We start from the raw sequence: 22,522 nt of genomic DNA on the forward strand, positions 1-22,522 counted from the left end.
GTCGTGCGGCTGCATCTCTATTAGCCCTCGGAGTGGCATCCATGTTAGGCAGTAACTCGGCAACCAGCGCGGTTTAGATGCCCATGGAATAATCCCTCACCGCAAACTAGGTGGTAGGAGAGGGGAAGAAGGGCAAGTCACATTTTGACCGCGCTTTCGGCTCAAGCATTTTGATGCGCCTGCAAATTCAGGAAAGGCAGGTAAGTAGGAACACGGCCCGTGTGGAGCACAGCGCGCGAGAGTTGCTTCCTCACGGAGAACGTGCAGCTGCATCTGATTTAATTTTACGACTTGAAACAGTAGATTGGCGTTGCTGTAGACCCTTTAGGACGCTACCGTGGGCGATGTTGCTCTCTTCATTTAGAATTGGCTTTCACATCATTTGAGAATGAAATTAACTTTCCTCCGCTTGTCTACCAAAGAAGGCTCTCGTTATCCTTGTTTCGTGGTCGGCACCACACATCTGAGGAGTCGAACGTTAGTGTCCGTTGGTAACACGAGGAAAGCATGCTGAAATTTCGCATGGAAGCAGCCGTTGCCTAGTACCTACTGTCTCCGTCCACAGGGGACATGATGCCTGTGGGAGTCAACGCCACTGTTCGCCCGACTTTTGTCTCGTGCGAATGCTGAGAAGTATGCCGCAATCTTTGCGCGTTCCCCCGACTGTTCATCTCCGGCCACGGTCGGGGATCTCGATCAAGAATCGCGGCCTTGTATTCCTGCTGCTGCCTTCTGATATGTGTTCGTACGCTACGGCAATGTAAAAAAATTGGCAAAACTCTTTAACATGAACGATATCAAGAGCCGAGGCGCGCTGAGAGTCTCCCTCTGCGAGTTTGTCCGAGGTTCCGTTGTGGCGTTTCGAGGATCGCAATCTTAGCGCCTGGCGCTTAGATTATACTGATCGAGCCGAGATTCCCGCGACGCTTTGCTCGGTGACTCCAGCCTGGAAATATTCCCGATCCTCACTTCCCGCATGTCCATCGCGTCTCAGCCCCTCGTCGCCCCGGAAGAGATGTCCGCTGATCCCACTGCTCCTGCGGCTGTTTCTGAGGTTGCTGAGGGCGTCGCTAACATGTCTCTGAGCGGGTGCGCGGCGTCTCCGACACTGTCTCGTGATGCGCTTTTGCTGATCCTCGCCCTAGGAACGTAGCGACAGACCCCGTGGAGACACAGGCCGAACGCACCGAAACGCACCCCTCGTCGTCTGCGGCACCCGCGATCAAACCCGTCGCCGACGCCGAGGCGCACGGGCAGGTCGTCACGCCCTGGGACGTCCAAGGCGGTGTCTCTGAAGACGGCCAGCAACTCGCCATCGACTACGACAAGCTGCTCGAGCAGTTTGGCACCCGCAGGATTGATGAGGCGATGCTGCAGAGATTCGAGAGGCTGACGGGCCACAAGCCGCATGTGCTGATGAGGCGGGGGATGTTCTTCTCGCACAGGTGAGCAGACCTTGTCCGCTCCGTAGCGTGCGGAGGTTGATCGAGTAGCTTCCTGACACTGCGTGCGACAGGGAGTTTGACAAGATCCTGGATCGTTACGAGCAGGGCAAACCTTGGTTCTTGTACACCGGCCGTGGACCAAGTAGCGACAGCATGCACTTGGGACACATGATTCCATTCAGTTTCACGAAGTGGGTATCGGTTTGATGCACATCTCGCACCCCAACTCACACGGAGAAGATGGTTGCAGGATGTGTTTGATGTCCCCCTGGTCGTCCAGCTCACCGGTACGCAACATGTCATCATCTGCAAGCAGACGCTGACGCTCTTCCAGACGACGAAAAGTTCCTCTTCAAGCACGAACTAAAACCTGAACAAACGCATGATTTCGCGTACCGTAATGCAAGGGATATCATCGCCGTTGGTTTTGATATGAGCAAAACCTTCATATTTAGCAATTACGACTTCATGGGCGGTGCCTTCTACCGGAACGTTACCAAGGTCTCGCGTCAAATCACGATAAACCAGGCCAAGGCGACGTTCGGCTTCAACGATTCGTAAGCTCTTGCGTTTCACACCCTCGGTGTGCACACCTGAGATGTCCTCGCAGGGACAACATCGGCAAGATCCACTTCGCCGCCATCCAAGCCGCGCCGTCCTTCTCCAACTCGTTCCCGAACATCTTCGGGACCAAGACGGACGTGCCGTGCCTGATCCCGTGCGCGATCGACCAGGACCCGTACTTCCGCCTGACGCGCGACGTCGCCGCGAAGCTCAAGTACCAGAAGCCGACGCTCATCCACTCCAAGTTCTTCCCGGCGCTGCAGGGCCCGCAGACGAAGATGAGCGCGTCGGACGTGAACTCGAGCATCTACATGTCCGACACGCCGAACCAGATCAAGAACAAGGTCAACAAGCACGGCTTCTCGGGCGGCCGCGAGACCGAGGAGGAGCACCGCCGGCTCGGCGGCAACCCCGACGTCGACGTCGCGTACCAGTACCTCGGCTTCTTCCTCGACGACGACGAGGAGTGGGCTGCGATGGGCGCGGTGCGTGCCCTGAGCCGCCGGTGCCGTGACGGCGCGCTGACCTGATGCGTTTCCTGCAGGACTACCGCGCTGGCCGGCTGTTGACCGGCGAGATGAAGAAGAAATGTATCGAGGTGCTCCAAGAATACGTCAAGACGTTCCAAGAGGTCTGTTGCGTCTGCTCTGCTGTCACTTTTCTCCCCTGGCGAAAACTGATGTCCTGCTCCAATTGTAGAACAAGGCAAAAGTCACCGATGAGGTGGTCAAGGCGTTCATGGACCCACACCGGAAGATCGAGCCGCGCTTCGGCAGGGCGAAATCGACCGCGTGAGGGTCCCAGACTGTACATGTGACAGAAAATGTGTGTACCAGTGACCATGTAGACTAGTTACACGACCTCGAGCGGTGCTGGCAGTGTCGCGCCAGAGCGTCATATTCCCGGTGGCGTTCCGTGTTCTCTGCGTTTTGAGGCCTCCTATTACAGCACACGATATGCTGGCGCGTGATGAAGTCTCCCGTGATGCCCTTTCCTGAGTGAAATCTGGGTGTGCGGTCTCGTTCAGACATCAGTGGCTGCGTCGGTTCACGCACCTAAGCAGTGCTGCGGCTGCCAGCGGGAGCCCACATTCGTCTCCATGCGCCGTTCGCCCTGCCGAGTTGTTTCGGACTCGTAACCTGCGTTCACACTCGCAGCGCGAGTTCTCCCAGGTGAGACAACGACGATTGGCACGGACTGTCTGACGTCGTTCCGCGAGTGGCGCACAGCGCCTCGCATGACATACCTGTTTTGGGAGCCGTTCCCGTGGCCAGCAGAGCATCCCCGCTCTTGGTCGGCGCCGCGCACGACTGTTTCGTCGCTGACCTGCAGGAGTCACACTGCCCGTTCTTGCACGAACGCGTTACAAGGCATAGCCCGTCTGCTCGTCTCCGAAAGCCGCGGCGACCAGCCGGACCAATCACAGCTGAACACTCTTCGAGCCTCCATTTAGCACGAAATGCATTGCCCACTGCAACTTGGTTTCTGCATTTCGTCGGGACGCCCTCGAGGTATGGAGGGCGAAGAGATCCAGCCAAAGAACGAACATGCCACTCAATTCTGCGCTGAAGCCACTGGTCGCGCGCCATGCTTATGATAGAACACCGGTGAGTGACTGTTTACATACCAGGAGTTGAACGCGTCCCAGGAGCACACCCAGCGGCGTTTCAGTGTGGAACTCAGATGCCCTTCGAAAGCCGTATCTTACGCGCGCATCGGCCGCCCCCTGGAGTCGTCGGCAGTTCAGTGGCACGGACGACCGCACTACGCGCGCCTCTGCAGCCGAGAACAACGCACGCACAAAGGCACAGAGCGTCCACACGGGCCACCTCGGGGTGAACATCGCCAGCTGCACAGTTACTCCGTGGTGAGGAGTCGCAATAAGCACCGGGAATGGAGAGTGAGCGCGTGAGGTTCGGACGGCGAACATGACAGATGGCCATGGTGGGGGCGACGACCAACAGGGGTTTGCAAGCGTGACTCGCCTGCTGCAAAGGTTAATGCACATGCTGGAATGGCGAAGCGCCTGACAAGAGCTCTTGTTGGGCAGAAAGCGTGCGTTTCTTTAGACCTGCCTGATTGGGACGATGGCTGCTTGTCGGGTATTGTGCGCGTGGGAGAGGACGGGCGTGGGACAAGGGTCAAAGCAACGCGGCGGGACCAACAGTGCGGTTGTCCTCGCCCCTTGTGCCGCGAAGCCCACAAGGGCACGCGAGGTCCGTATGCCCGCGCTGCCCGCAGAGGGCCCTCCCCACGTGACGTGCGCTGGTGAACGGCGCATCAGTGCATCAGCGTTCGGGGGCTGCTCATACAGCAAAAAAAGGGACCCAGACACAGGCCCGAGGCTCCGACACCCGGCGACCGTGCGCCGTCGTCTGCCGTCGTGCAGGCTGCGTCAGACGCCGCCGTGAGCCGCCGTGAAGCAAGTCGGAGCCGTCCGCGCCACGGGAGGAACACTGCTGATGGGGGGTGATGGGCGTCGCAGACTCGTTTCGGATGACCCGTTGTTCTTCTTCTTCGACACGCGCGGATTCCATGGGCTGTTTCTACGATTCCCCCGGGCCTCGCGTCCGCGTGCTGTACAGAAGCTCGCCGACTGTAAACACCCCTCTTATTGTTTGCCCGGCGACTCGCCCGCTTTGGTATGTCTTGTACTTTCCCCTCCGCCTGCCCAATCCGGACAAGGCCTGCCCGCGATATAAGCCCAGCACATTCTCCGTCAGGCCTTTGCCCTTCGCATTCTGTCCGCCCAGCCCTTGGTGGCACGGCTTTCCTTCGATTACTTACACCTTAAATATTTCTTCTTCCCGCCGACCACTGCTTGCCACTCTTACCACGCCATGACTCATTCGTACATGAAGTTGGTGAGTTTCTCCGACATTTGCGGCAAGCGTCTAGCTCACCGACATACCGAATAGAGTCCGCCGTCCACGCCATCGAGCACAGAGAGCCTGCTGGAGCACTCCAATGGCTCACACCGCGTGAGATACCGTGGGGCAGGGCCGCTCTCGTCCTACGACTTTGCGCTCGAGACGACCCGGCAAAACGTTGACGTCTCGCTCGTCCTGCCCCACTTCCGAGCACGCAATCAGCCGCTCGACCACAGGCTCAGCATGCTCGTGGCAAACCACGGGCCCGATCCTATCAAAGCCAAAGTCGTAAGTCCTGCCTTCTGTCACGCGCTCTCCCATGGAAAAAAAAGGAAACCGACCTCGGGTGCAGTGCAGGAACTTCACGACGGCGCGGTCGACGCGGTTCCACCTCGAGGTCTACTCGTCCTCGAGCGCCGACATCACCGTCTGGCTGCCGTCCGACTTCAAGGGGCACATCCACCGCTCCGCCAACTGCAAGCGCGTCCGCTTCTCGGCCGGCTTCACGAACCGCATCATGGGCAACGTGCAGCTCACGCAGTCCCGCCGCCCGTCGATCGTGTCCGGGCTCGCGAGCCCAGACCAGCCCTACTCGGACATCTACATCAGCAACTCGGAGCCGTACCACGACGAGGACAAGTGGTACGGCGGCGCCGTCGAGGAAGACGAGGTCGTCGTCCACACCTCGGGCCACGTGACGTTCCGCATGTGGGACATCGACCGCGGCGAGCCCGAGGTGCGGGCGAAGGAGGCGTGCAAGCGGATGTTCGGCTTCGGCTGGTGCGCGAAGCGCACGCCAGAGGTCGCCATCGACTGGGACTTCCTGCTCGATGACCAGTAGTAGCCCTTGTTCCCCCCATCTCTCTCTCTTTCTGCTCCCGCCCACGCTCCCGTCGACTCCTCCGGACTTGCTGTCGTCATGCTGTCGCTCCTTCTCGCTCAACCCTGCATTCCCCGCATATACCTGCTGCATATCTGTATCATCAAGCATCCCATAGAACAGTCCTCGCCCGTTATTCTCGCACACCTACCCCTATGTAGCCATAGCACTACTTACTGTCTTGTACACTGGATAGTATTATGTTACCGTACTACCGTTATTCCATGCGTAAGCTCTGTTTATGTCGGAGCAATTCATACACATACCTCCAGTAGCCATTAGCCGCGTTGAGGACGATGAGTGTTTATAATCAAGAGTCGAAGGCGGGAACGTCTAAATTTAGGGACGTACGCATCAGTTCTCACGCCGCCTTCCGAGACAGAGTGGTCATGCCCTTCTCAACAGTCCACACACCGTAACATGCAGGCGACACACAGGCGACGTGCATTTTTGGGATTTGAACCTTCTGTAGATATTACTAATGTATGTACGTCTGTGTGCGTGGTACGAATCATAGAATGGACTCTTTCGCCAGGGGGGACTCCGGGCATGCGAGTCGCTCGAAGGACCCATTACCAAGTGCTGGCAAGCTCGATGCCTAACGTAGACAAAGGTCAGACGGAATATCAAAGAGGGGCACCAAAAGAGTGCCACGATCACAAAGGGCCTGACGCGGGTGATGGTCAGACGGGATACCGAGGTGAGAATCTTCTTGTCTCTTGCGACTGCGCAAGTGTACTGTCCGCGGCTGTGGTGATCCTAGTTGGACACATCTGTTGCTGAACAGGCATTGAAGATGTACCTGTCCACCTTCGTCTGCCGACGAACCCATCCTGCTGCGAGCAGGTGAACGGAAGGCCATGAGTCTCCCGAAGTCGAGCACGGCGAACATAGCATAGTTAACGTTGGTGAGCACCTCGTGCGCGCGCGTCTCTCACTCGGCTTGTGTAAAGTCCGCTCCAGAAAACACTTGAAGGTACGCCTTCGTATCGAACGCACGAACGGATCGACGAGCTCCGGGCGTTTAATATAGGAGACGCTATAGCATTCGAAGGCAACCTACTAGACATTAGCTATTAGCTACATGGGATTTGCACGTGGGTAACGTATATGGAGGGTGTATATGGCACGAGCATGTTCGTGCTTGAACCTTAGAGTGACGTAGCATTGCAACGCACGCAGCAGGAGGCGAAGTACGGTGGAGGAAGTACAGGGAAGTGCGCCTCACGATGTGCGGCTTTTAAGCGGCGCCGAGCTTGCCCTTTTTCCAGGCGACGAACTCGTCAATCATTGTCGGCCACGCCTGAGGTGTGATGAGTTGGGGGTACAAACGAGGAAGCTATTTGGGCACATACGCCATCTGCGTCGTAACCCTCGAGGTTGGGCGAGACGGTACGGCAGAACTCATGCGTCTGTGCGAAGAACGAGTGAGCAACATCTATGGACATAGTTCGCCAGCTACGTCACGAACCATCTGCCATAGGTCCTTGTTGACGCCCTTGTACGTTCCCTTCTCCTATCAATCAAGAATGTAGGTCAGCAGGACAGATAAGCAGGGTAGGGCCGCAGATAAGCAGGGTAGGGCCGGGCTGCGTACCGTGACAAACGCGAGAATTTCATTCATGATGGGGTACTGGGGGGCAAGGAGAACGGACCAGAACGCGGAGCCAGTCTGCATGCTGTCTTAGTTCAGGAATCCGCCAGTAGCAGCAGACACACACCTCCATGTCGATAAGCCGAGCTTGTCTATGCGATGTGAGACAGAAATAGCCCAGTTCAGCGTGCATGTCACTCACGGTGGTTTCGCAAGGTTGAAGCAGAACATGTAGAGTTCGCTGAATGCCTTACGCCTGTCCTTGGCAGACTCATGATAACGTGATCTGTTATAAGGTTCCGACGCGGGCTTCTTGCCCTTGGCAGGGCTGGCGTGGGTGGGTTTCAGCACGGGCTTGCTCGTAAGCAAGAGATCGTCAAAGTCGTTCAAAGCTGTCGAGAGCGCGGCAGTGTTGCCTATCCTATGGAGACGATGTCAAGCGGCACCCCGGGTCTCCAGAGCTAGATACGCACTGCAATTCTGCCATGCCCGCTTCCCATTCCGTCTTGGATACCTTCGCCATCTCAGCCGCCCTCAGGAGCCATGCAAGTATCAACGGCTTCGCGCCCTCCAACGGGATATCCGCATCGTTGCAGAGTCGTTCGAAGCCTTCCGGACCAATAGTTGTCGAATCTTCTTCGTCTGCATAAGCGGTGAACAACGCAGTCGCACGAGAGGGTGTATAGAGTTCCAGTTCGAGGTCTCTGGATGACGTGCTCTTCACACTTTTCGCTTTAGCGGTTGTTGAATCGAGGGACACGTTGCTGCCTGCGTTTCCATTAGCGTGGGGTCGTGCGTGGGTATCGTCTTCACTGAAATCCGCAGCGTGGGTGGTACAGCACAAAAGACTCGTCAGTTTCATGAGCGATGGGTAGAGGAGGGGGGAAGGAAAGCAGGAGGGAGGCACTGACGCCGGCCTTGGCAGCTCCGTACCCGATCGTGCACAGCAACTAGGGGCGAAAACGAATAGAGGCGGATACGATGTACACCACTCAGGCGATGGAGAACCCTAAGAGAGGTTGCGCGAGAGAAGGAGAGCTCACTTTGGGTTCGTGTTAATACCTCCGACAGCCGCCTGGGCAAATGCAATTTAAACTTGACCCCAGCCACGTCCAGGCGCATAAGGGCGCTTACCTCATCCACCCTGCAGGCGAAGATTAGGGTTAGGGTCTACATGCGAAGCCGGGGCAGCAGTCCGCACGCACGTAGGTTGCTTGGCTTTACTCCTGGAGGAACTTGATTTTGAGGCTTTCGACGTCTTTGCAGGAGTTCTTTTAGTCTTTTTCAGAGGTGGATCCTATGAGATTTCCTGTCACTACGCATACACGGACCGAAATGTCGGAAGAACGCACCTCGGGGGCTGTCACATCGTCCACAGATATACCAGCCGTAGAATTGGTCTCCGCATCGTCTTCCAGGGTCTTATTGCGCGTAGAACTACGCGTAGACTTGCTGGCTGGCTTGATGGCAGTTTCTTCAGCTCTCTTGCGCTAAATCCCGTGATTTCAGCAGAATAAAGAATACACCTTGTGGATATACACACCTTGGGAGCCATGTCCTGGTTATTTTCGACGTGAGGGGAAGATGTGAAAACGCGTCGTTAATGAGTGTCGGAAGGAAGGGATAGGTGGCCCCAGACGCTCGTTTGTGGGCGTTGTGACAAGCGGGGATATCCGCGTTAGTAAAACCCGTCTTTTAAGGTGCATCAATTGTGGAATCAGTATATATATGCAAAAATTGACAGAAAGGCACGAACTTACTGCTCTGCTCACTAGCGAGAGACCGAGGAGCCTTCACGTTTGGACGCGCCACCCAATTGTCGCTTACCAAACTCAGTACAGTCAGGGTCCGCATGCAGCAAGCGCCGGATGGTTCGCATCCTTACTTTTCCCCTCCACATTGCCTGTACCTCCTCGATCCCGACGATTTCTAACTATGAGCATGGAAATATTCAACCCAAACCCAACGGTCTTTGCAACCGCAAAGGCTCCTCGGGCAGCGCAATTCGCCAAGCCACACTCGCTTTGGCTCGAAGACGATACCACCGACAGTGAGCGCGAGCAGGAAGACGAGTCAAACGAGGTAGAGGCAATAGACCAGGACGAAATATTTGGTATGCATGTTACTCAGTGTTCCAAAGCAGGCTAATGTCCATGTAGACCTCATCAGGTCAATATCCGACCCCGAGCACAGGAGCATGTCTCTAGAGCAGTTGGCTGTCGTATCTGCACCACAGATCATTTTTGACCCGAAATTTTCTGACCGAGTCACCGTTGAGTTCACACCGACTGTGCCTCACTGTGGTATGAGCACGTTCATTGGTGTGTTCTATCAGTGTACGAAATTTCTGGCCGCTGACAGTACGCTGGTACGTAGGTCTCTCCATTCGTGTACGGCTTTTGCGGAGTCTCCCCGAGCGGTACAAGATTGATATCAGAGTGAAGCCAGGGTCACATCAAAGCGAACATGCTTGTACGCTTATCCTCATCGCACCTCTGTTTTGCCGCTGACCTCTGCTTTCTTAGTGAACAAGCAGCTTAACGACAAAGAGCGCGTTGCCGCAGCCCTCGAGAATCCCGCGCTGGTCGAAGTCCTTGAGCAATGTCTCTCAACCGCTACACGGAGCACATAGAACAAGGACAAGTGTAAAAATACGGAATAGAAACCTCATGGCATTTCTCTGTGAGCGTTACCGTTGTTGTACTTTCACCAATGTATCTCTTTGGAGTATAATCTGAGTATACAACATTCCGTGCATCAGCATGAAAGTTATCATACTAGCTAAGATCGCCGGGTCATGCACCCTTGCCTACCTCATATCTTACTAAGAATCTCGCCAACTCATCGATTTACGACAGATGGATGCTTTCTGCTTTCAGGCAAGCTCAAGTCGCTACTGAAAAGGCGCGACATGGTATGTTTCTTCAGTGGTAATTCATGGGATCCACTAACAGGATACATGCGTAGGTGTAGCGCTTCTCTGTGAACGACGTTCACAAAGAACCTAATCCTGGCGTCACCGTTAAGGTACCATACGGATGCAATCAGGCTAAGTGTGCTGTTATGTATGAATGGCATGCCGCAGCGGTGCGTGGTTATGTATAGGCCCGCGACGGCAGGTGAAAGTACACGATGAAGCCCAAGTTCACTACCCCTCGGATTATGGCTGCGATCAGCAATACCTTTCCCGTGTCCTGAGGGAGATTTGCAACTGACAAGCCTCGAGCACTGCGTCTTTATGTTCAGGCGACGAGAGTGCTTGCTGGCACATGTACAATCCTTCAAATTAAAGAGTGCATGGGCAAATTGATTAATCAAACGACTTGACATCGTTCCATGCGCCAAGACGTCGACGGTAAGGCCATCTATCCCATCGCACCTTCACCGCTCTGAACCCCTTCATGAAACACCTTCAGGTAGTCGTGGCCGCGCCGGCTCTTGTCGATTGCCCGCTGTCCAGTGACGTAGATCACGCGCCTACTTCGACGTCTGATGGGCATCGACGATATTCTCATCGCCTCCTTCTCATCCATAAGCAGCACAGCCCACTTCAGTCCTTCGAGTACGGGTTGGTCCGCGATATTTCGTTCCCCCACCACCTCTACAGCAACCCACCATTTCCTCCACTCGTCGTACCACTTCGAGTAGAAGCCTAGCAAGGTGTAGTCTACGTCGGGCATGAGCACTCCTTGCATACCAGCGAACTTCAAAACCTCTCTGTGAGAGCTGTGCTTGTTGTGGAGATAGATGTCTATGTGCTTCAGCTTGGCATTCTCGGAAGCTCTGTTACACGCGGTCCGGGAGGCGCGACATGGACCAATGGCACGTCCTACTTGCCAGTATTCCGCCGGATCCATCTTGTATAGCGCGGACCGATCGAGCAAGTGGACTAGTTCCCGGGATTCTCGATACTTCCGATGTTCCTCGGCTAACATGACGGCCCCAGATACCAAGTCCACGCTGAGAAACTTCGGGCTGGTCTTCAGGAACTGGCGCCATGAGACGTGGAGAGCGAACGGCTCGTCAACTGCGTATTGAATGAAGATCTCTGTGCGTATTCGTGGAGGGAGATGCTTGATCATCGTCGACCATGCCATCTCTTCGTGGACGTAATCAACGTAGAAAGGTAGGGTATCGCATCCGAGCAGATGGGCGAGGCCATTGATTCTGTCGTGCTCCTTGCCGCAGCGGCGAGCGTGGGGGTCTGCGATGACCCGCATAACCTCTCTCTCGTTCGTAGTGGACGCGACGATACCGTGGACCTCTGCGAAAAACTCTGGCATGCCAACGACCAGGTCGCCGGTCATCCCTCCCGGAAGCCAACTGTCGCACGTCTCCTGCACAGTCCAAACACGATGGCACCAATGACGATCAGAATTCAGAGTGGCCGATGATATGTCGAAAGGTAGCCCGAGGCCGTTGAAATACGTGACGCAGGGGACTTCATCGATGATTTGAGGAGCTTCCTTCACGTCTTTGTATATATGTGAGCCACGAGAGGCTCCGGATGAATATCCAGCGCGTTCTTCTTCTGCCACCGTCTGTCTCTGGTAGATGCACCCTATGGTGGGCAGATCTGTCTTCCACTCCTCTCTCCGCCTTTCCTCTGCCATGTGCCATTCCGGTTTGTTGTTGACCTGGCGTAAACAGAGAATGTCGAGCCAGACGTACTGCGCACCCATGTTCAGAAGCTCGACACGGACATGCGCCAAAGACGTTGCGCGAGGTATAGGCACTCGCCACTCCTCCCCATTAACCTTCGTGATAACCTCTATCCTGGATTTTTCATCGACCCAGCCGTGCGAGATACACCAGACTTCAGGAGGGATATAGCCTATGGGCTTGCCCGGGGAACGCGGTAGGGCATGAAGATGGAGGACACGGTTGCTGAAGAGGTCCCAGATTCTTCGTGGAGGTAAGCGAGAGTCGGTGATACAAGAGCCTTGAATTGCATTGTTGCGAAGTTTACGTAGTTCTTTCTTGCGATCCTGCATTTTTCTGCGCACAGTAGCAAAGTACTGGCCCGTGTCGAGAGTGGGGTCGGGCCACCAGGGACGTAGCAGCCCGTACGCCTGTCCGAAATCGCGTGTTCTCGCTAATACATACTTGAGACAGTCTCGAAGGCCGGGCATGTCCAGCTGATATTCTGTCCCAAGGACCGAATTGAGAGTACTGAGCAAGCTTGCGTTGGTCATCACAACACTTGGGATGTCCGCGAGACCGTCGGGGATAGCCAGGGACCGACATGAACCCGTTGAAGTGGTATCATCGAGCGGGGCTCCGGCCTCAAGATAAAGACCTGACCTGGGCCAGAAGACATGAAGAGCAACTCCTCGGGAATAACGTAGTGTTGCGCCATCTTCACCACCCCCCACAACCTCAGGCGGTCCGTACTTGGTGAGCGTATAAGGCCACCCGGAGTCTGAGTGTTTTTGCCATTGGTGCTCATATTGATCAGAGGGTTCGCTATGGTCGCCGGTATCCTCTGGCCAACGAAGCGAGGGATGATGAGCAGGGTATCGTCCATGCTTTGTTCCCATGGCGCGTCTTCACACGAATGCGTGTAACGTATTCCTTCTATGATCATGACAAAGCTCCTGGTCCTCGTTTGTCTGACCTTGGTCCTAGTCCGAGCGATCTCCTAAGCAACAGATGCCAGAAGTTAGCGTTAAGAGCACCGAGGAACCAGTACAAATCTCACAGAGTGCATGTACGCCCAACTCATGCCGTAGTAGGACGTGCTGGTGCTCACTGGGATGTGTTTCGGTGGCTTTGAAGAACATGAAAGGCAAATTTGTGGATGGTTCGACTCTCCACTTACGGGCAAGCTGACAGCATATGGATGGTTTGAGGGACGATTGTGACCATCAACGCTCTGTTGCCCGAGCAGCGACGTATAAGTCATGCGTCCTGTGACGCAGAGAGTCATCGTAATAGCCCGAAGAGACACAAGTCTAAGACGCGCTTTACCCGCTTTTTGAGTCATTGACGACCGACCTTCACGGCCCGAACGACTACGTGTAGACCTTTGACCAGGTTAGGCTCTTTAAAGAGCAGCAACAGCACCGCTGAGCGGGTGTTGCGTGCCGGGCCTCCACAAATGGTGACGACGTCGGAGGCCGAGACTGTATTGGACCGTATGGATGCGGCTCGCTCGTCGGTAATACGAGGAGTGGAAGTCGGGAGATGATGCCCTCGGTCGTGCTGCGGGTTTTATATGGACACAGGGCGTCCTAGAGATGTCACAAGAAGCCGCGCATCCTGCGAAAATCTATGTGCGAGGATACCAGAAGTTAGCTTCGTGAGATTGCGACTTGAAAAGCTCATACGAACGCCGCCTCAATGGCTCGACTCGTGTCTGAGCCCACCTATCCTTGGTCTCTCCTCTGAAAAGAATGCAGTCAGCATACCAGCTGAGCAGCATGAGCCGGACGTGAACTGATGCGTTGAGAACTTGCTCAGGTACAGAGAAATGATAGCTTACCGAAGAATGCGCGACAGAAGATCATCAGGAAAGGGTCCCGGCGCTCAATACGGCCCGTGATTCGAGTGTTGGCGAACTGTTGGCGAGTCTGAACTTCTCTGCGCTTGGTACTCGTTCTTGCCTGCATGCTCTACTTCGCTGTTCGGAATCTGCCAATCTGGGCCGGTAAAATCCTGTACAATATTCGGGATCGACGCGGAGTGTATGTAAGGCAGCCCGGTTTCACAGGTAACAAGGTGTGACGTCTCTAGAGATCTAAGAATCATGGCTTTGTGTCAATGGTCAGAATAGGAGAACTTGAAAGATACTGGTAGTATGCGAGTGTATCAAATTCTTCGCAGCAAACTTTTTTCAAGTAAGCTACAAAGTTTGGACGGAGCATCTATATGACTCCCAAGCGAATCATTGGGATACGCGATTCACCGTATTGCAATTAGCTTGCGCTGAAATCTGCGAGGTGGAAGTCGAGAGCAACGCCCGACACTGATTGTCTGCGTACACGTGACCGCGACGAATTAGCGCGTAGGCGCCATATGCGAGGCTCGCGTCTTGATTCTAACTCTCATCGGAATCTAAACCTCACCTTCGGATTCACTCTCTGAATTCATAAGAACCGCAACAAATCACATGACAAACGATGCAGAAAAATATCTTGACGCTGATATACCAGACCCGACCGACTTCAAAACGGACGCCCCCGGCTTGCGCCAGCTTGACCAGGCTCTGCGCTGCACGATGTGCCGCGAGCTGTTCCAGGCACCTGTGACGGTGAACTGTCCGCATGGACATTGCTTCTGTTCCTATGTGTGCTCTATCCTTGGCTCTTCGCGCATCTCGTCGCTGACTCAATCAACAGTGTATACGCAACGCGATGATGACAAAAGAGGAGTGCCCACTATGTCGAGGTCAGATCAACGAGGTGCATATACGGAAGAACCCTGCGATGGAGGATGCTGTGAGAGCATGGGGTATAGCCAGGTGCGTGCAGAGAGCTCATTACACTCCTGCCGGGTGCTCACCGACATGGCGACAGACCCTTCGTCCTCCAGATTCTCAAGGAACGAGCCGACGCGGAGGCAACAGCTGCTGCTCCAGCCAAAGCGACACAAATAATAGGGAATACGAAATCAAAGAAACGGAAAATTACCCCACAGTCAGACTCGGACAACGAGATTGTTGAGATTGAAGGTAGGTACGCCCTGTCATGTTTCGTTAGTACGTCCATTTCACGGCGCACCACCAGAACGACTGGCACCCTCATCAGCTGGCAAAGCCTCTTGTACGTCCTTCCCCCTACATCATCACCACGCGCTGACTCAGCGCTCTGAAGCCTTGTCCCTCGTTTCGTGTCCGGCATGTAACAAAAATGTGCCCATGAAGGAGATCAACAATCATCTCGACGCAGGCTGCCCGCCACCGTCGTCATCCGGGCTCATCTCACCACCCACGCCTTCGAAAGACAAGGGCAAGCAAAAACAGGAGTGGTCGCAGTTCTTCGACGGTGCTGGTGCGAGGCCCAGCGCGAAGAAAGGCAGAGGCAAGGCGCGCGCGCCTGAACTCAACAACGAGTACACTGAGCCGCTGCCCAAAGTTGCGTACGATACCGTGACGCAGAAACGGCTACGGGAGATACTCGAAGAGTATGGGCTGTCTACCGCAGGAGACAAGAATATGATGGCGGCGCGACATTCGCGGTACGTCGCGCTTCTGCTCCTTCACATAGTATATGTTGAACTGGAGCTTCGTTCTGATTAGGTACGTTAACACGGTCAATGCGAATCTCGATGCGTCGCCGGCGCAGCGCAAAAGCGTGAAGCAGCTGCAGGTTGAGATGAGAAGATGGGATGAGGCGGAGGAGAAGAAGAAGACGAGGAAGAAGGTGGACGCGAAAGATTTCGATCCAGAGGAGTACCAGGTGCGGGCTTCATTAGACGTTCTCTTGGAGGCAATTCTGACTTCTGATACTGGCACACAGAGGGAAAACAAGTCAATGTTTGCAAAACTCGTTCAAGCTGCGAGAGCGAGGCCGCCACAGAAGCGTGCTGTGTCACCAGAAAGCTCGCCAAATGCAGGCAAGGAGTCATCGCCAGCTGCTCCGCCGACAGAGAGCTCCAGTCCGAGGCAGTTGTCCACGGAGAGTCCGAGTCGGCGCATGATGGTTGATGATGATGACTAGGCACTGTATCCAGGCTAAGTTTTGAGTATGGAATCCCTATGTTTGCTTTATGCTTAACCATGCAAAGCTTTCGCTTTCTATCCTGGCGCCACTCAATTATAGACCCATACATCATGATACAATGAAATTAGATCAATATATGCTATTACAAGACATGCAACATCAACAAAGCAACTGCAAGAAGCACGAGACTGTTAGACTGTCCATATATACAAGCATAGCATGTGAAAACCAAGAAAGCAATAGCGAGAGTTTGACAAGAAACTTCAAGAAAGCAGGCACTAATGCAGCAGCATAACATACCCAAGACTACGCCGAATCGTCGCTCTCATCCTCGGACGACAACGTATCAAGCTCGGGGTATACCCACACGTTGTTCCGCTCTTCATCAGTGAGTGGTGGCGCACGCACGTCGCCACGCCGCACGACGCGTTCCTCGTACTGGGTAACGTGCTGGGGAAGCGGGAAGCCGTTCTCGTCGTAGGGCGAAGACGCGCGACTCTCGAGCTCCATGTCAACATCGTGCTCGGACGTCGGGGGTTGTTGCGGAGAAAACAGCATGTTCATGTCGCCGTCGTCGTCGCCATGCACGTGTTGCTCGCTGACAACCATGTCCGAGCTGCGCGACCCGTGTCCCGGCGGCGGTGGCGGCGGCGACGGCGACGACGTAGGTGTCACGGACATGCTCGACTCCTCAAGCCATATGATATGCGCCGGGCTGCTTGCCTCGCGCACAGCGAGGTCCTCGAGCTCGAGCGGCGCGCCGGCCAGGTTTGTGAACGTAATTGCGGCGTCCTCTTCCTCTGCAGCCTGCGGGTAGAGGTCGACGCTCGGCGACATGTGCATGTCCTCGTCTAGGTGTGATGAGGCACTTGCGCCAAAGCTGACGATAGGACTGTTGAGCAGGAGCTAGGAGCTGTAAGCGTGGCGGCAGGGAGGGCGACCAAGAGACTCACGAGACTTCTGTCGACCGCGGATGTCGTGCACACGGTATCGGCGGAGAGTGCGGAATGGATTGTCTCAGGCTCCGTTGGGGTGAGACTGGGTGATCGTATCGTTTCTGTTGACTGTGAGCTCATAGTTTCCGAGCGCACAGTTTCCGAATGTGCTCGTATGCTCTTGAGATCAGACTCCAGGGTGCAGACCTTGTGCTCTAGCGCAGCCTTCTCCAAGAGCCAGATTTCTTCACGGCATTTTATCTTGACTAGCTCCTCTTTAGTCGATATGAGCTCATCTTCCACCGAGAGTCCATCCTGAACCGTCTGTACACCTATGTCTATTTTCTATGACATCCATTTGTTCAATATTGTGCTATGCCTGTGGGAAAAGTATGCAAAAGGCACAGGACCCACCTGGATATTCTGGAGAACAAACCTCCTAAAGTCCATATTGTCACGCATCATATCCAGCAGCACCTGTGCTCCATCAATCACGGCCTTGGGCAGCACAGACACGCCCTCATTATTGCACACGAGATGCGCGGGGTCAGGCTTTCGCGAGCCGAGGTTAAGTCCCACCTATCGTCACCGAAAGGGTTGATGGCGTACCTCGAAGTTGTTCTGCTGCGCCATGACTCGGCCTTTCGCATTGGGATGGCCGTCGGTTTGCCAGCGACGGCCAGGCGAGACGTTCCCACCCCGCGGGGAACTTGCACTCATTAGCGAGCACGTGGGCGTGTTTGGCGCGCCAAACAAAGACCGCGATGGATGTTCATGCACATGTGCAAGCTCAAGTACGGCATATGCGCGCATGAAATGGCTTGAGACGGCCGGTAAATATATACTTTCAGAGCTTGCTTGTGCCAAGACAGTCTAGAAGCGACTCAGTAGGCCGAGCAACTACAACGAGATCAAAACAAGGAGGTACCGTACGAATTTGAATGGGAGAAACGTCACGCGTCACAAGCCTCTCCAGGGTTGTAATTTTTGGGTCTCGAATCAGCTCCTCGTAAACTTCCTTTAAACTCGATGTCACGGAACTTTGCACCAAATCTGGGCCAAAATCGAGATAAATCCAACGAAAAATCTCCATAAATCCCCAAAATTACTGTTCTTGGCAATTTGGCGCCCGCCGTTGCTCGCGCAGATGCTGGCTTGGATGTCACACCCCGGGGTTGGTTGCTCCCATTCAAACTCGTACAGTATGCATACACGCACGGGCAAGTGTACAAGACACTCAGTACAAACATCACGATACCCAACTAGTCACTTGTAACATTACATCGATACATGATTATTTGAGCTACATTACAGGCTGTACAGCACCATCTATGGGCGAAAATCAACTGATGCAAGTCTGGATAGACGCGGTATTAAATCATCAATCCGAGAAGTAAAGTAACGGTAGTCGTAGCCACGCCAGCGTAGCGTCCAACGGACCAGCGCACAGTAGCCCCCAGACCGGCCGAGGATGTACTAGTAGTAGCATTAGTCGTATTGGAAGCCGAAGTCCCATTGAGCTGCTTCGCGTGCGCTTGGAACGCGGCGAAGCTACTTGAGCCCGACAGCGGAGAATTGACGGAGAAGACCATGCCTTCACCGCAGTGGCTGACTTGTCTGCAGAAGGCCCAGATGGGAGAGGTCTGCAAAGCGTAATTCGTCACAACGAGTACAGAAAGAGCCGTCAGTAAAAGCTTACATCGTTGACCTGGATGGTGTACGTTGGGAACGACGTCGCATTATCTGCAATGGGCATGCTGCGAACATTTCAGTCGGCACAAAGTTGCCCTGGATAGCTCTTAGTGACACTCACAATCCCGAGTCGAACCCGCTTTGCCCGCTCGTGCTCGTGTCCGCAAGAGCGACGCAAGGCGCCGCGAACGTGCTCTGCGTCACGGTATGGTTCTTCTGCCGGAACTGGAACGTGACCGTGTCGCCAATCTGGGCGGTGATGTTCGACGGACTAAATGCGAGGATGTCCGGCCCGCCGACTACAACGATGTGATCTGAAGAGAGTGACGTTGGGCTCGCAGAGCCTGTGGACGAAGACGAAGTTGTTGGGATGCTCGAAGATGTTATGGGCAACGAGGTGGTGCTGGTCTTGGTGATCGTCACAAAAGTGGATGTCGGCTCGGCAGGCTGTCCTGTTGCGCTTGAGGAAGGTGTTGGCGTCTCTGGGGGCAGGCTTGAACTTGAAGACACCACAGGGGACGTGCTCAGGATGCCGCCCGTGGCGGCCATCTGGAATGCAGGAAACTGGTCGCCGGGGTTGATGGCAAAGACCATGCCCTGCTGGCAATGGTTTGTCTGGCGGCAGTAGACCCACACAGGGTCAGTGCTGCTTACGGTAAGCTGCGCGGCGGGGAACGGTCCATCGGTGTTGTTGTCGGCAACTGGAAGACTACCAGGTTTTGATATCAGGTCCTGGACACGAGGATGAGTGCTCACAATCCGGAATCAAATCCGCCGGGGGCCATTTCGCATGGGCTTTCGAATGTGGACTCGGTCGCCGTATGATTGCTTTGCTTAAAGACAAATGTCACGACATCGCCAGGCGAGGCATTCTGTGAATTGGAATGAGGAGGGCGAGCACTAAAAGGAGAAACAACGCGCCGCTGACCACTGTCTGCGGATCGAACCGCAGCTTCCCCGGCCCACCCACCACCACCTGAAACTCTGTGGCCTGCACAGCTAGCACAAATATACCAAGAATCAGGTGAAGATTAGGGATTATGTAGAGCATTGCGAGTGGCGAGGACCTAGTGTCGTGGTGGTCGTGAGGATCGTGGACGGTCTGCTAGCATGAGGCGCAGCCTCGGGTGCTAGGGACCAGATATGTCAATATTTTTGACGGGAATATGCGCGGAAGCGAGAGAACTCCATCATTTCCGGGAAGATGGGGTGCATCTTTATACGCGAGGAGAGGAAAACCCCCATTAATGAGCGTTTATATTTCAGCGAGACGCCCGGAATAGAAGGTGCTGTAGAACGAAGCAGAGCGGCCCACCACGACATTGTCTCTCGCATCCTCGTAATCAGTAGGACGAGACAAGACAAAAGCAAAACCGGTGCTTCCTGAACAGTTCGTTGGTAAGGCTGTCAGAGCGGATGGTTGGAGATAGCCATGAACAAAGACTGTGGGTGCCTTGATGTGATGTGTCCAAGTTAGGCTCCCAAGCCGCCAGGCTACATGGGACGCGTCTGAATTTGTCTACATTATTGCATCGTACGTGCGGCCGATAAGCACCCCTTGTCAAAGCTGAAAGATCCACGTCCAATACGGTGAAGGACCACTCCTTGGGACACGCCACTTCCTGCCAGAGCACATCCTCTCAAGCTTGTAGCTACCGGTTTCCTGTATATAATACATCTCCATCTATGTGATATTTTAAAAAATCAGAGTCCTCCGGTGATTGTAGCATGGGTGGGGGGAGCAAAAAGCCTCGAAAATCTTCAAGCGCGCCGGTTTGAGCAATGCTGAGACCGTCACTGGAGTCGCATGGTGAGCTTAAAATTCATATGAGCACTCATTAATACTTAGCGGTGTGCTTTATCTATGTAAAAATTGCGTTCAGTGCTCAAATGTTGAGTGTCGAGCTGGAATGCATCGGACACGATTCTACCGAGCTTGGGCGTGACCGGGACATGACAAGTGTACGTCACATTTTGTCACGTCAGTCACGTCGGTCACGTGTCCCAACTAGTGGTGGCCGCTGTCCTGGACCACCTCAGTTCCCCTTGACCTCAAATTTGGTCTTTTTGCTTTGCAGCTTCGCACGAAGGAATTTCATATGTTAAAGTAATATATTTTAAATTTCGTATTGATTATATATGAGAGATGTACGAATGGGAAGTGAATATTGATCAGTCCTATACTGTAGTCATAAACGACGGATATAAAAGTCCCTTCTGGATTGTGCAGTCCGCGATGTACAAGTGTGCGCATGGATATATGACATAGATAATCCGTTAGGTGTCGGCCTACTCTTCCTCGCTCGAGCTCTCCGGGCAGTCGCGATTCAACAACGCGCAGATGGACTCGCAGAGCGTCGAGACGAAACTGCACAGGTAGGCTCCGTCCAACTTTCCTCCACCAACAAGGCGCGTGTCGAACCTAAATACCTCAATATGTATGCTCTCGCCTGTCAAAGCAATCAACCAGAGACCGTCGTCCTTGGTTCAGAGTCACTTACAATCCTCACAGACCTCTGCCTTCGGCTTCATCGTCGCACTGCAGCCCCAGCTGTCGCGTCGGCGCTCCGGCGGGGCGACGTCCGGGAATTCGGGCGTGAGGTATGCCTGATGGTCGACAAGATCGCGGAGCACGAGGAGCACGATCTTCTCGAGGCGCACGTAGTAGCGCGTGCTGCGCGAATAGTCGAGGCACAACGGGTGCGAGGGGCAGCTCCTCCGCCACTGGCCCATGCGCCGGACGAGGTCCGTCGTGCGCCCGATCTTGATGTGCATTTCGTTCGGCGGGAGCGTACCCATCACCAACGCAGAGTAGATGTAACCCTTATTGTCCGTCGCATCCGGCGGCGCGTTCAGCAGCTCCGCGAGCGTGTTCCACGTCTCGGCCTGCAGCCAGCCCAGCTCCCACCCTGCTCGACCGGTCAGCCGTTTGGGCCAGCCACTGTCAGGACCAGAGACGTACTCTTCAAGAATGCATTGGCCGTTCGCTCGACCCTCGGCGCCGCAGAAGGACTATCATTGGCCCGGTGCTTGTGGCAGAGCGCGCCCTTGGTGGTCTTGTTCCGACATGGCTTATTCTCCTTGGTTATCGCGCTACAGGTCACGGATGCGTTCTTCTCGATGTTCGGCGGTGCGGACTGCGTGGCGGAACGGCTGTCAGGAGGCGGCGGTGCACGCGGGGCACACGAGGCGGATTCGTCCTGCTGCCCGGGGGCCGAGTGTCTTCTGCGCGCCGATGGCACTCGTTGTGTGACGGTGCTCTGGGAACTCGCTGTGGGGGTCTCGTCTTCGTCGCTGCTACCCTCGTCATAGGTATGTGATGTAGAGTTCTTGTGCTTTGCGCTGTTGCTAGGTGCTGATGCGGCGCTCGCCGCAGGCGAGCCGGACACGCGGTACTGCTTCCCGAGCGGCGATGCCAGGCTCAACGCCTCGAACTCGTGCGCGAGATTCTCCACGTCGTGCTGTGCGCTCGCCGCAGACGAGGCCCTCGACGAACGCGTCCTCGGCATCGCTGATGAGGGAACAATTGATAGCGAAAGATACAGCGCAACCTCCCGGGACTCACGTATATATAGGCATCATTGCGTGGTCGCGTGGCGGCGTCCCTCGTGCCTGTGTCTCATCCTGTTGCGGGCGACTCGCGGAGCCGCGCTGGCGAGAAGCGCAAACTGACTCGTCAGGCGTGCTCAATTCTACATGGATGGGATGGGATGGGATGGTTTCGAGCCAGCACACGGTGGCTGTGGCTTTCCCGTTGATGGCGTAGATTAGCCGTGAGACATGAATCAGAAATAGATCTGTTCCTAACCCGCCATCCCGCCCTCGAGTCCCGCCTGCTTCCAAAACAAGTAAGTCTATTTGTACGAGACAAATAGAGGA

At 54.8% G+C, this 22,522-nt stretch overlaps 8 protein-coding genes across 8 annotated transcripts; 4 read left to right on the forward strand and 4 right to left on the reverse strand.

Moving 5' to 3' along the window:
* Nucleotides 1–1,010: 1,010 nt before the first annotated feature.
* On the forward strand, nt 1,011–2,908 carry PHACADRAFT_256928 (uncharacterized protein). The gene is made up of 8 exons (XM_007396200.1): nt 1,011–1,089; nt 1,146–1,445; nt 1,517–1,636; nt 1,686–1,732; nt 1,780–2,002; nt 2,056–2,494; nt 2,554–2,640; nt 2,709–2,908. The coding sequence occupies exons 1-8, from the start codon at nt 1,016–1,018 to the stop codon at nt 2,802–2,804; spliced, it is 1,386 nt and encodes a 461-aa protein (XP_007396262.1). The 5' UTR covers nt 1,011–1,015; the 3' UTR covers nt 2,805–2,908.
* Nucleotides 2,909–4,752: 1,844 nt separating this feature from the next.
* Nucleotides 4,753–6,016, forward strand: PHACADRAFT_256931 (uncharacterized protein). Its single transcript, XM_007396201.1, has 3 exons — nt 4,753–4,873; nt 4,928–5,167; nt 5,232–6,016. Exons 1-3 carry the CDS (start codon nt 4,850–4,852, stop codon nt 5,718–5,720), a joined length of 753 nt encoding a protein of 250 aa, XP_007396263.1. The 5' UTR covers nt 4,753–4,849; the 3' UTR covers nt 5,721–6,016.
* Nucleotides 6,017–6,845: 829 nt separating this feature from the next.
* Nucleotides 6,846–8,950, reverse strand: PHACADRAFT_256933 (uncharacterized protein). The gene is made up of 12 exons (XM_007396202.1): nt 8,897–8,950; nt 8,706–8,843; nt 8,559–8,650; nt 8,488–8,497; nt 8,397–8,428; nt 7,827–8,166; nt 7,556–7,774; nt 7,481–7,505; nt 7,357–7,431; nt 7,231–7,275; nt 7,115–7,171; nt 6,846–7,062 (listed from the first exon to the last, which is right to left on the reverse strand). The coding sequence occupies exons 4-12, from the start codon at nt 8,490–8,492 to the stop codon at nt 7,000–7,002; spliced, it is 861 nt and encodes a 286-aa protein (XP_007396264.1). The 5' UTR covers nt 8,493–8,497; nt 8,559–8,650; nt 8,706–8,843; nt 8,897–8,950; the 3' UTR covers nt 6,846–6,999.
* A 320-nt stretch (nt 8,951–9,270) lies between these two features.
* On the forward strand, nt 9,271–10,109 carry PHACADRAFT_256936 (uncharacterized protein). Its single transcript, XM_007396203.1, has 4 exons — nt 9,271–9,466; nt 9,513–9,674; nt 9,730–9,825; nt 9,879–10,109. The coding sequence occupies exons 1-4, from the start codon at nt 9,289–9,291 to the stop codon at nt 9,983–9,985; spliced, it is 543 nt and encodes a 180-aa protein (XP_007396265.1). The 5' UTR covers nt 9,271–9,288; the 3' UTR covers nt 9,986–10,109.
* Nucleotides 10,110–10,526: 417 nt separating this feature from the next.
* PHACADRAFT_209466 (uncharacterized protein) lies at nt 10,527–13,002 on the reverse strand. The gene has a single exon (XM_007396204.1). The coding sequence runs from the start codon at nt 12,891–12,893 to the stop codon at nt 10,719–10,721; it is 2,175 nt and encodes a 724-aa protein (XP_007396266.1). The 5' UTR covers nt 12,894–13,002; the 3' UTR covers nt 10,527–10,718.
* A 1,399-nt stretch (nt 13,003–14,401) lies between these two features.
* On the forward strand, nt 14,402–16,937 carry PHACADRAFT_209467 (uncharacterized protein). Its single transcript, XM_007396205.1, has 7 exons — nt 14,402–14,641; nt 14,694–14,815; nt 14,871–15,025; nt 15,081–15,116; nt 15,168–15,531; nt 15,593–15,752; nt 15,813–16,937. The coding sequence occupies exons 1-7, from the start codon at nt 14,465–14,467 to the stop codon at nt 16,011–16,013; spliced, it is 1,215 nt and encodes a 404-aa protein (XP_007396267.1). The 5' UTR covers nt 14,402–14,464; the 3' UTR covers nt 16,014–16,937.
* A 1,207-nt stretch (nt 16,938–18,144) lies between these two features.
* Nucleotides 18,145–20,065, reverse strand: PHACADRAFT_122015 (uncharacterized protein). Its single transcript, XM_007396206.1, has 6 exons — nt 19,572–20,065; nt 19,400–19,515; nt 19,157–19,352; nt 18,765–19,090; nt 18,651–18,708; nt 18,145–18,594 (listed from the first exon to the last, which is right to left on the reverse strand). Exons 1-6 carry the CDS (start codon nt 19,692–19,694, stop codon nt 18,325–18,327), a joined length of 1,089 nt encoding a protein of 362 aa, XP_007396268.1. The 5' UTR covers nt 19,695–20,065; the 3' UTR covers nt 18,145–18,324.
* Nucleotides 20,066–20,832: 767 nt separating this feature from the next.
* On the reverse strand, nt 20,833–22,337 carry PHACADRAFT_256943 (uncharacterized protein). The gene is made up of 4 exons (XM_007396207.1): nt 22,209–22,337; nt 21,606–22,154; nt 21,145–21,552; nt 20,833–21,093 (listed from the first exon to the last, which is right to left on the reverse strand). The coding sequence occupies exons 2-4, from the start codon at nt 22,150–22,152 to the stop codon at nt 20,933–20,935; spliced, it is 1,116 nt and encodes a 371-aa protein (XP_007396269.1). The 5' UTR covers nt 22,153–22,154; nt 22,209–22,337; the 3' UTR covers nt 20,833–20,932.
* Between the last annotated feature and the right edge of the window lie 185 nt (nt 22,338–22,522).

The sequence above is a fragment of the Phanerochaete carnosa genome (assembly GCF_000300595.1).
Source record: "Phanerochaete carnosa HHB-10118-sp unplaced genomic scaffold PHACAscaffold_5, whole genome shotgun sequence".
Taxonomy (NCBI): domain Eukaryota; kingdom Fungi; phylum Basidiomycota; class Agaricomycetes; order Polyporales; family Phanerochaetaceae; genus Phanerochaete; species Phanerochaete carnosa.

Bases quoted from the DNA above. Each gene is read 5' to 3' on its own strand.
- PHACADRAFT_209466 (XM_007396204.1), bottom strand. From the start codon at position 12,893: ATGGGAACAAAGCATGGACGATACCCTGCTCATCATCCCTCGCTTCGT.
- PHACADRAFT_209467 (XM_007396205.1), top strand. From the start codon at position 14,465: ATGACAAACGATGCAGAAAAATATCTTGACGCTGATATACCAGACCCG. The intron at 15,532-15,592 runs GTACGTCGCGCT...CGTTCTGATTAG, and splicing joins ATGGCGGCGCGACATTCGCG to GTACGTTAACACGGTCAATG. The intron at 15,753-15,812 runs GTGCGGGCTTCA...ACTGGCACACAG, and splicing joins TCGATCCAGAGGAGTACCAG to AGGGAAAACAAGTCAATGTT.
- PHACADRAFT_256943 (XM_007396207.1), bottom strand. From the start codon at position 22,152: ATGCCGAGGACGCGTTCGTCGAGGGCCTCGTCTGCGGCGAGCGCACAG. The intron at 21,553-21,605 runs GTACGTCTCTGG...CCGGTCGAGCAG, and splicing joins GGCCAATGCATTCTTGAAGA to GGTGGGAGCTGGGCTGGCTG. The intron at 21,094-21,144 runs GTAAGTGACTCT...TTGCTTTGACAG, and splicing joins GGCAGAGGTCTGTGAGGATT to GCGAGAGCATACATATTGAG.
- PHACADRAFT_122015 (XM_007396206.1), bottom strand. From the start codon at position 19,694: ATGCTCTACATAATCCCTAATCTTCACCTGATTCTTGGTATATTTGTG. The intron at 19,353-19,399 runs GTGAGCACTCAT...AAAACCTGGTAG, and splicing joins GGCGGATTTGATTCCGGATT to TCTTCCAGTTGCCGACAACA. The intron at 18,709-18,764 runs GTGAGTGTCACT...AAATGTTCGCAG, and splicing joins AGCGGGTTCGACTCGGGATT to CATGCCCATTGCAGATAATG.
- PHACADRAFT_256936 (XM_007396203.1), top strand. From the start codon at position 9,289: ATGAGCATGGAAATATTCAACCCAAACCCAACGGTCTTTGCAACCGCA. The intron at 9,467-9,512 runs GTATGCATGTTA...ATGTCCATGTAG, and splicing joins AGACCAGGACGAAATATTTG to ACCTCATCAGGTCAATATCC. The intron at 9,675-9,729 runs GTGTGTTCTATC...GCTGGTACGTAG, and splicing joins TGGTATGAGCACGTTCATTG to GTCTCTCCATTCGTGTACGG.
- PHACADRAFT_256931 (XM_007396201.1), top strand. From the start codon at position 4,850: ATGACTCATTCGTACATGAAGTTG. The intron at 4,874-4,927 runs GTGAGTTTCTCC...CATACCGAATAG, and splicing joins CTCATTCGTACATGAAGTTG to AGTCCGCCGTCCACGCCATC. The intron at 5,168-5,231 runs GTAAGTCCTGCC...CCTCGGGTGCAG, and splicing joins ATCCTATCAAAGCCAAAGTC to TGCAGGAACTTCACGACGGC.
- PHACADRAFT_256928 (XM_007396200.1), top strand. From the start codon at position 1,016: ATGTCCGCTGATCCCACTGCTCCTGCGGCTGTTTCTGAGGTTGCTGAG. The intron at 1,090-1,145 runs GTGCGCGGCGTC...TCCTCGCCCTAG, and splicing joins GCTAACATGTCTCTGAGCGG to GAACGTAGCGACAGACCCCG. The intron at 1,446-1,516 runs GTGAGCAGACCT...TGCGTGCGACAG, and splicing joins GGGATGTTCTTCTCGCACAG to GGAGTTTGACAAGATCCTGG.
- PHACADRAFT_256933 (XM_007396202.1), bottom strand. The intron at 7,432-7,480 runs GTGTGTGTCTGC...GACAGCATGCAG, and splicing joins CTCGGCTTATCGACATGGAG to ACTGGCTCCGCGTTCTGGTC. The intron at 7,063-7,114 runs GTATGTGCCCAA...ATCACACCTCAG, and splicing joins AGGGTTACGACGCAGATGGC to GCGTGGCCGACAATGATTGA.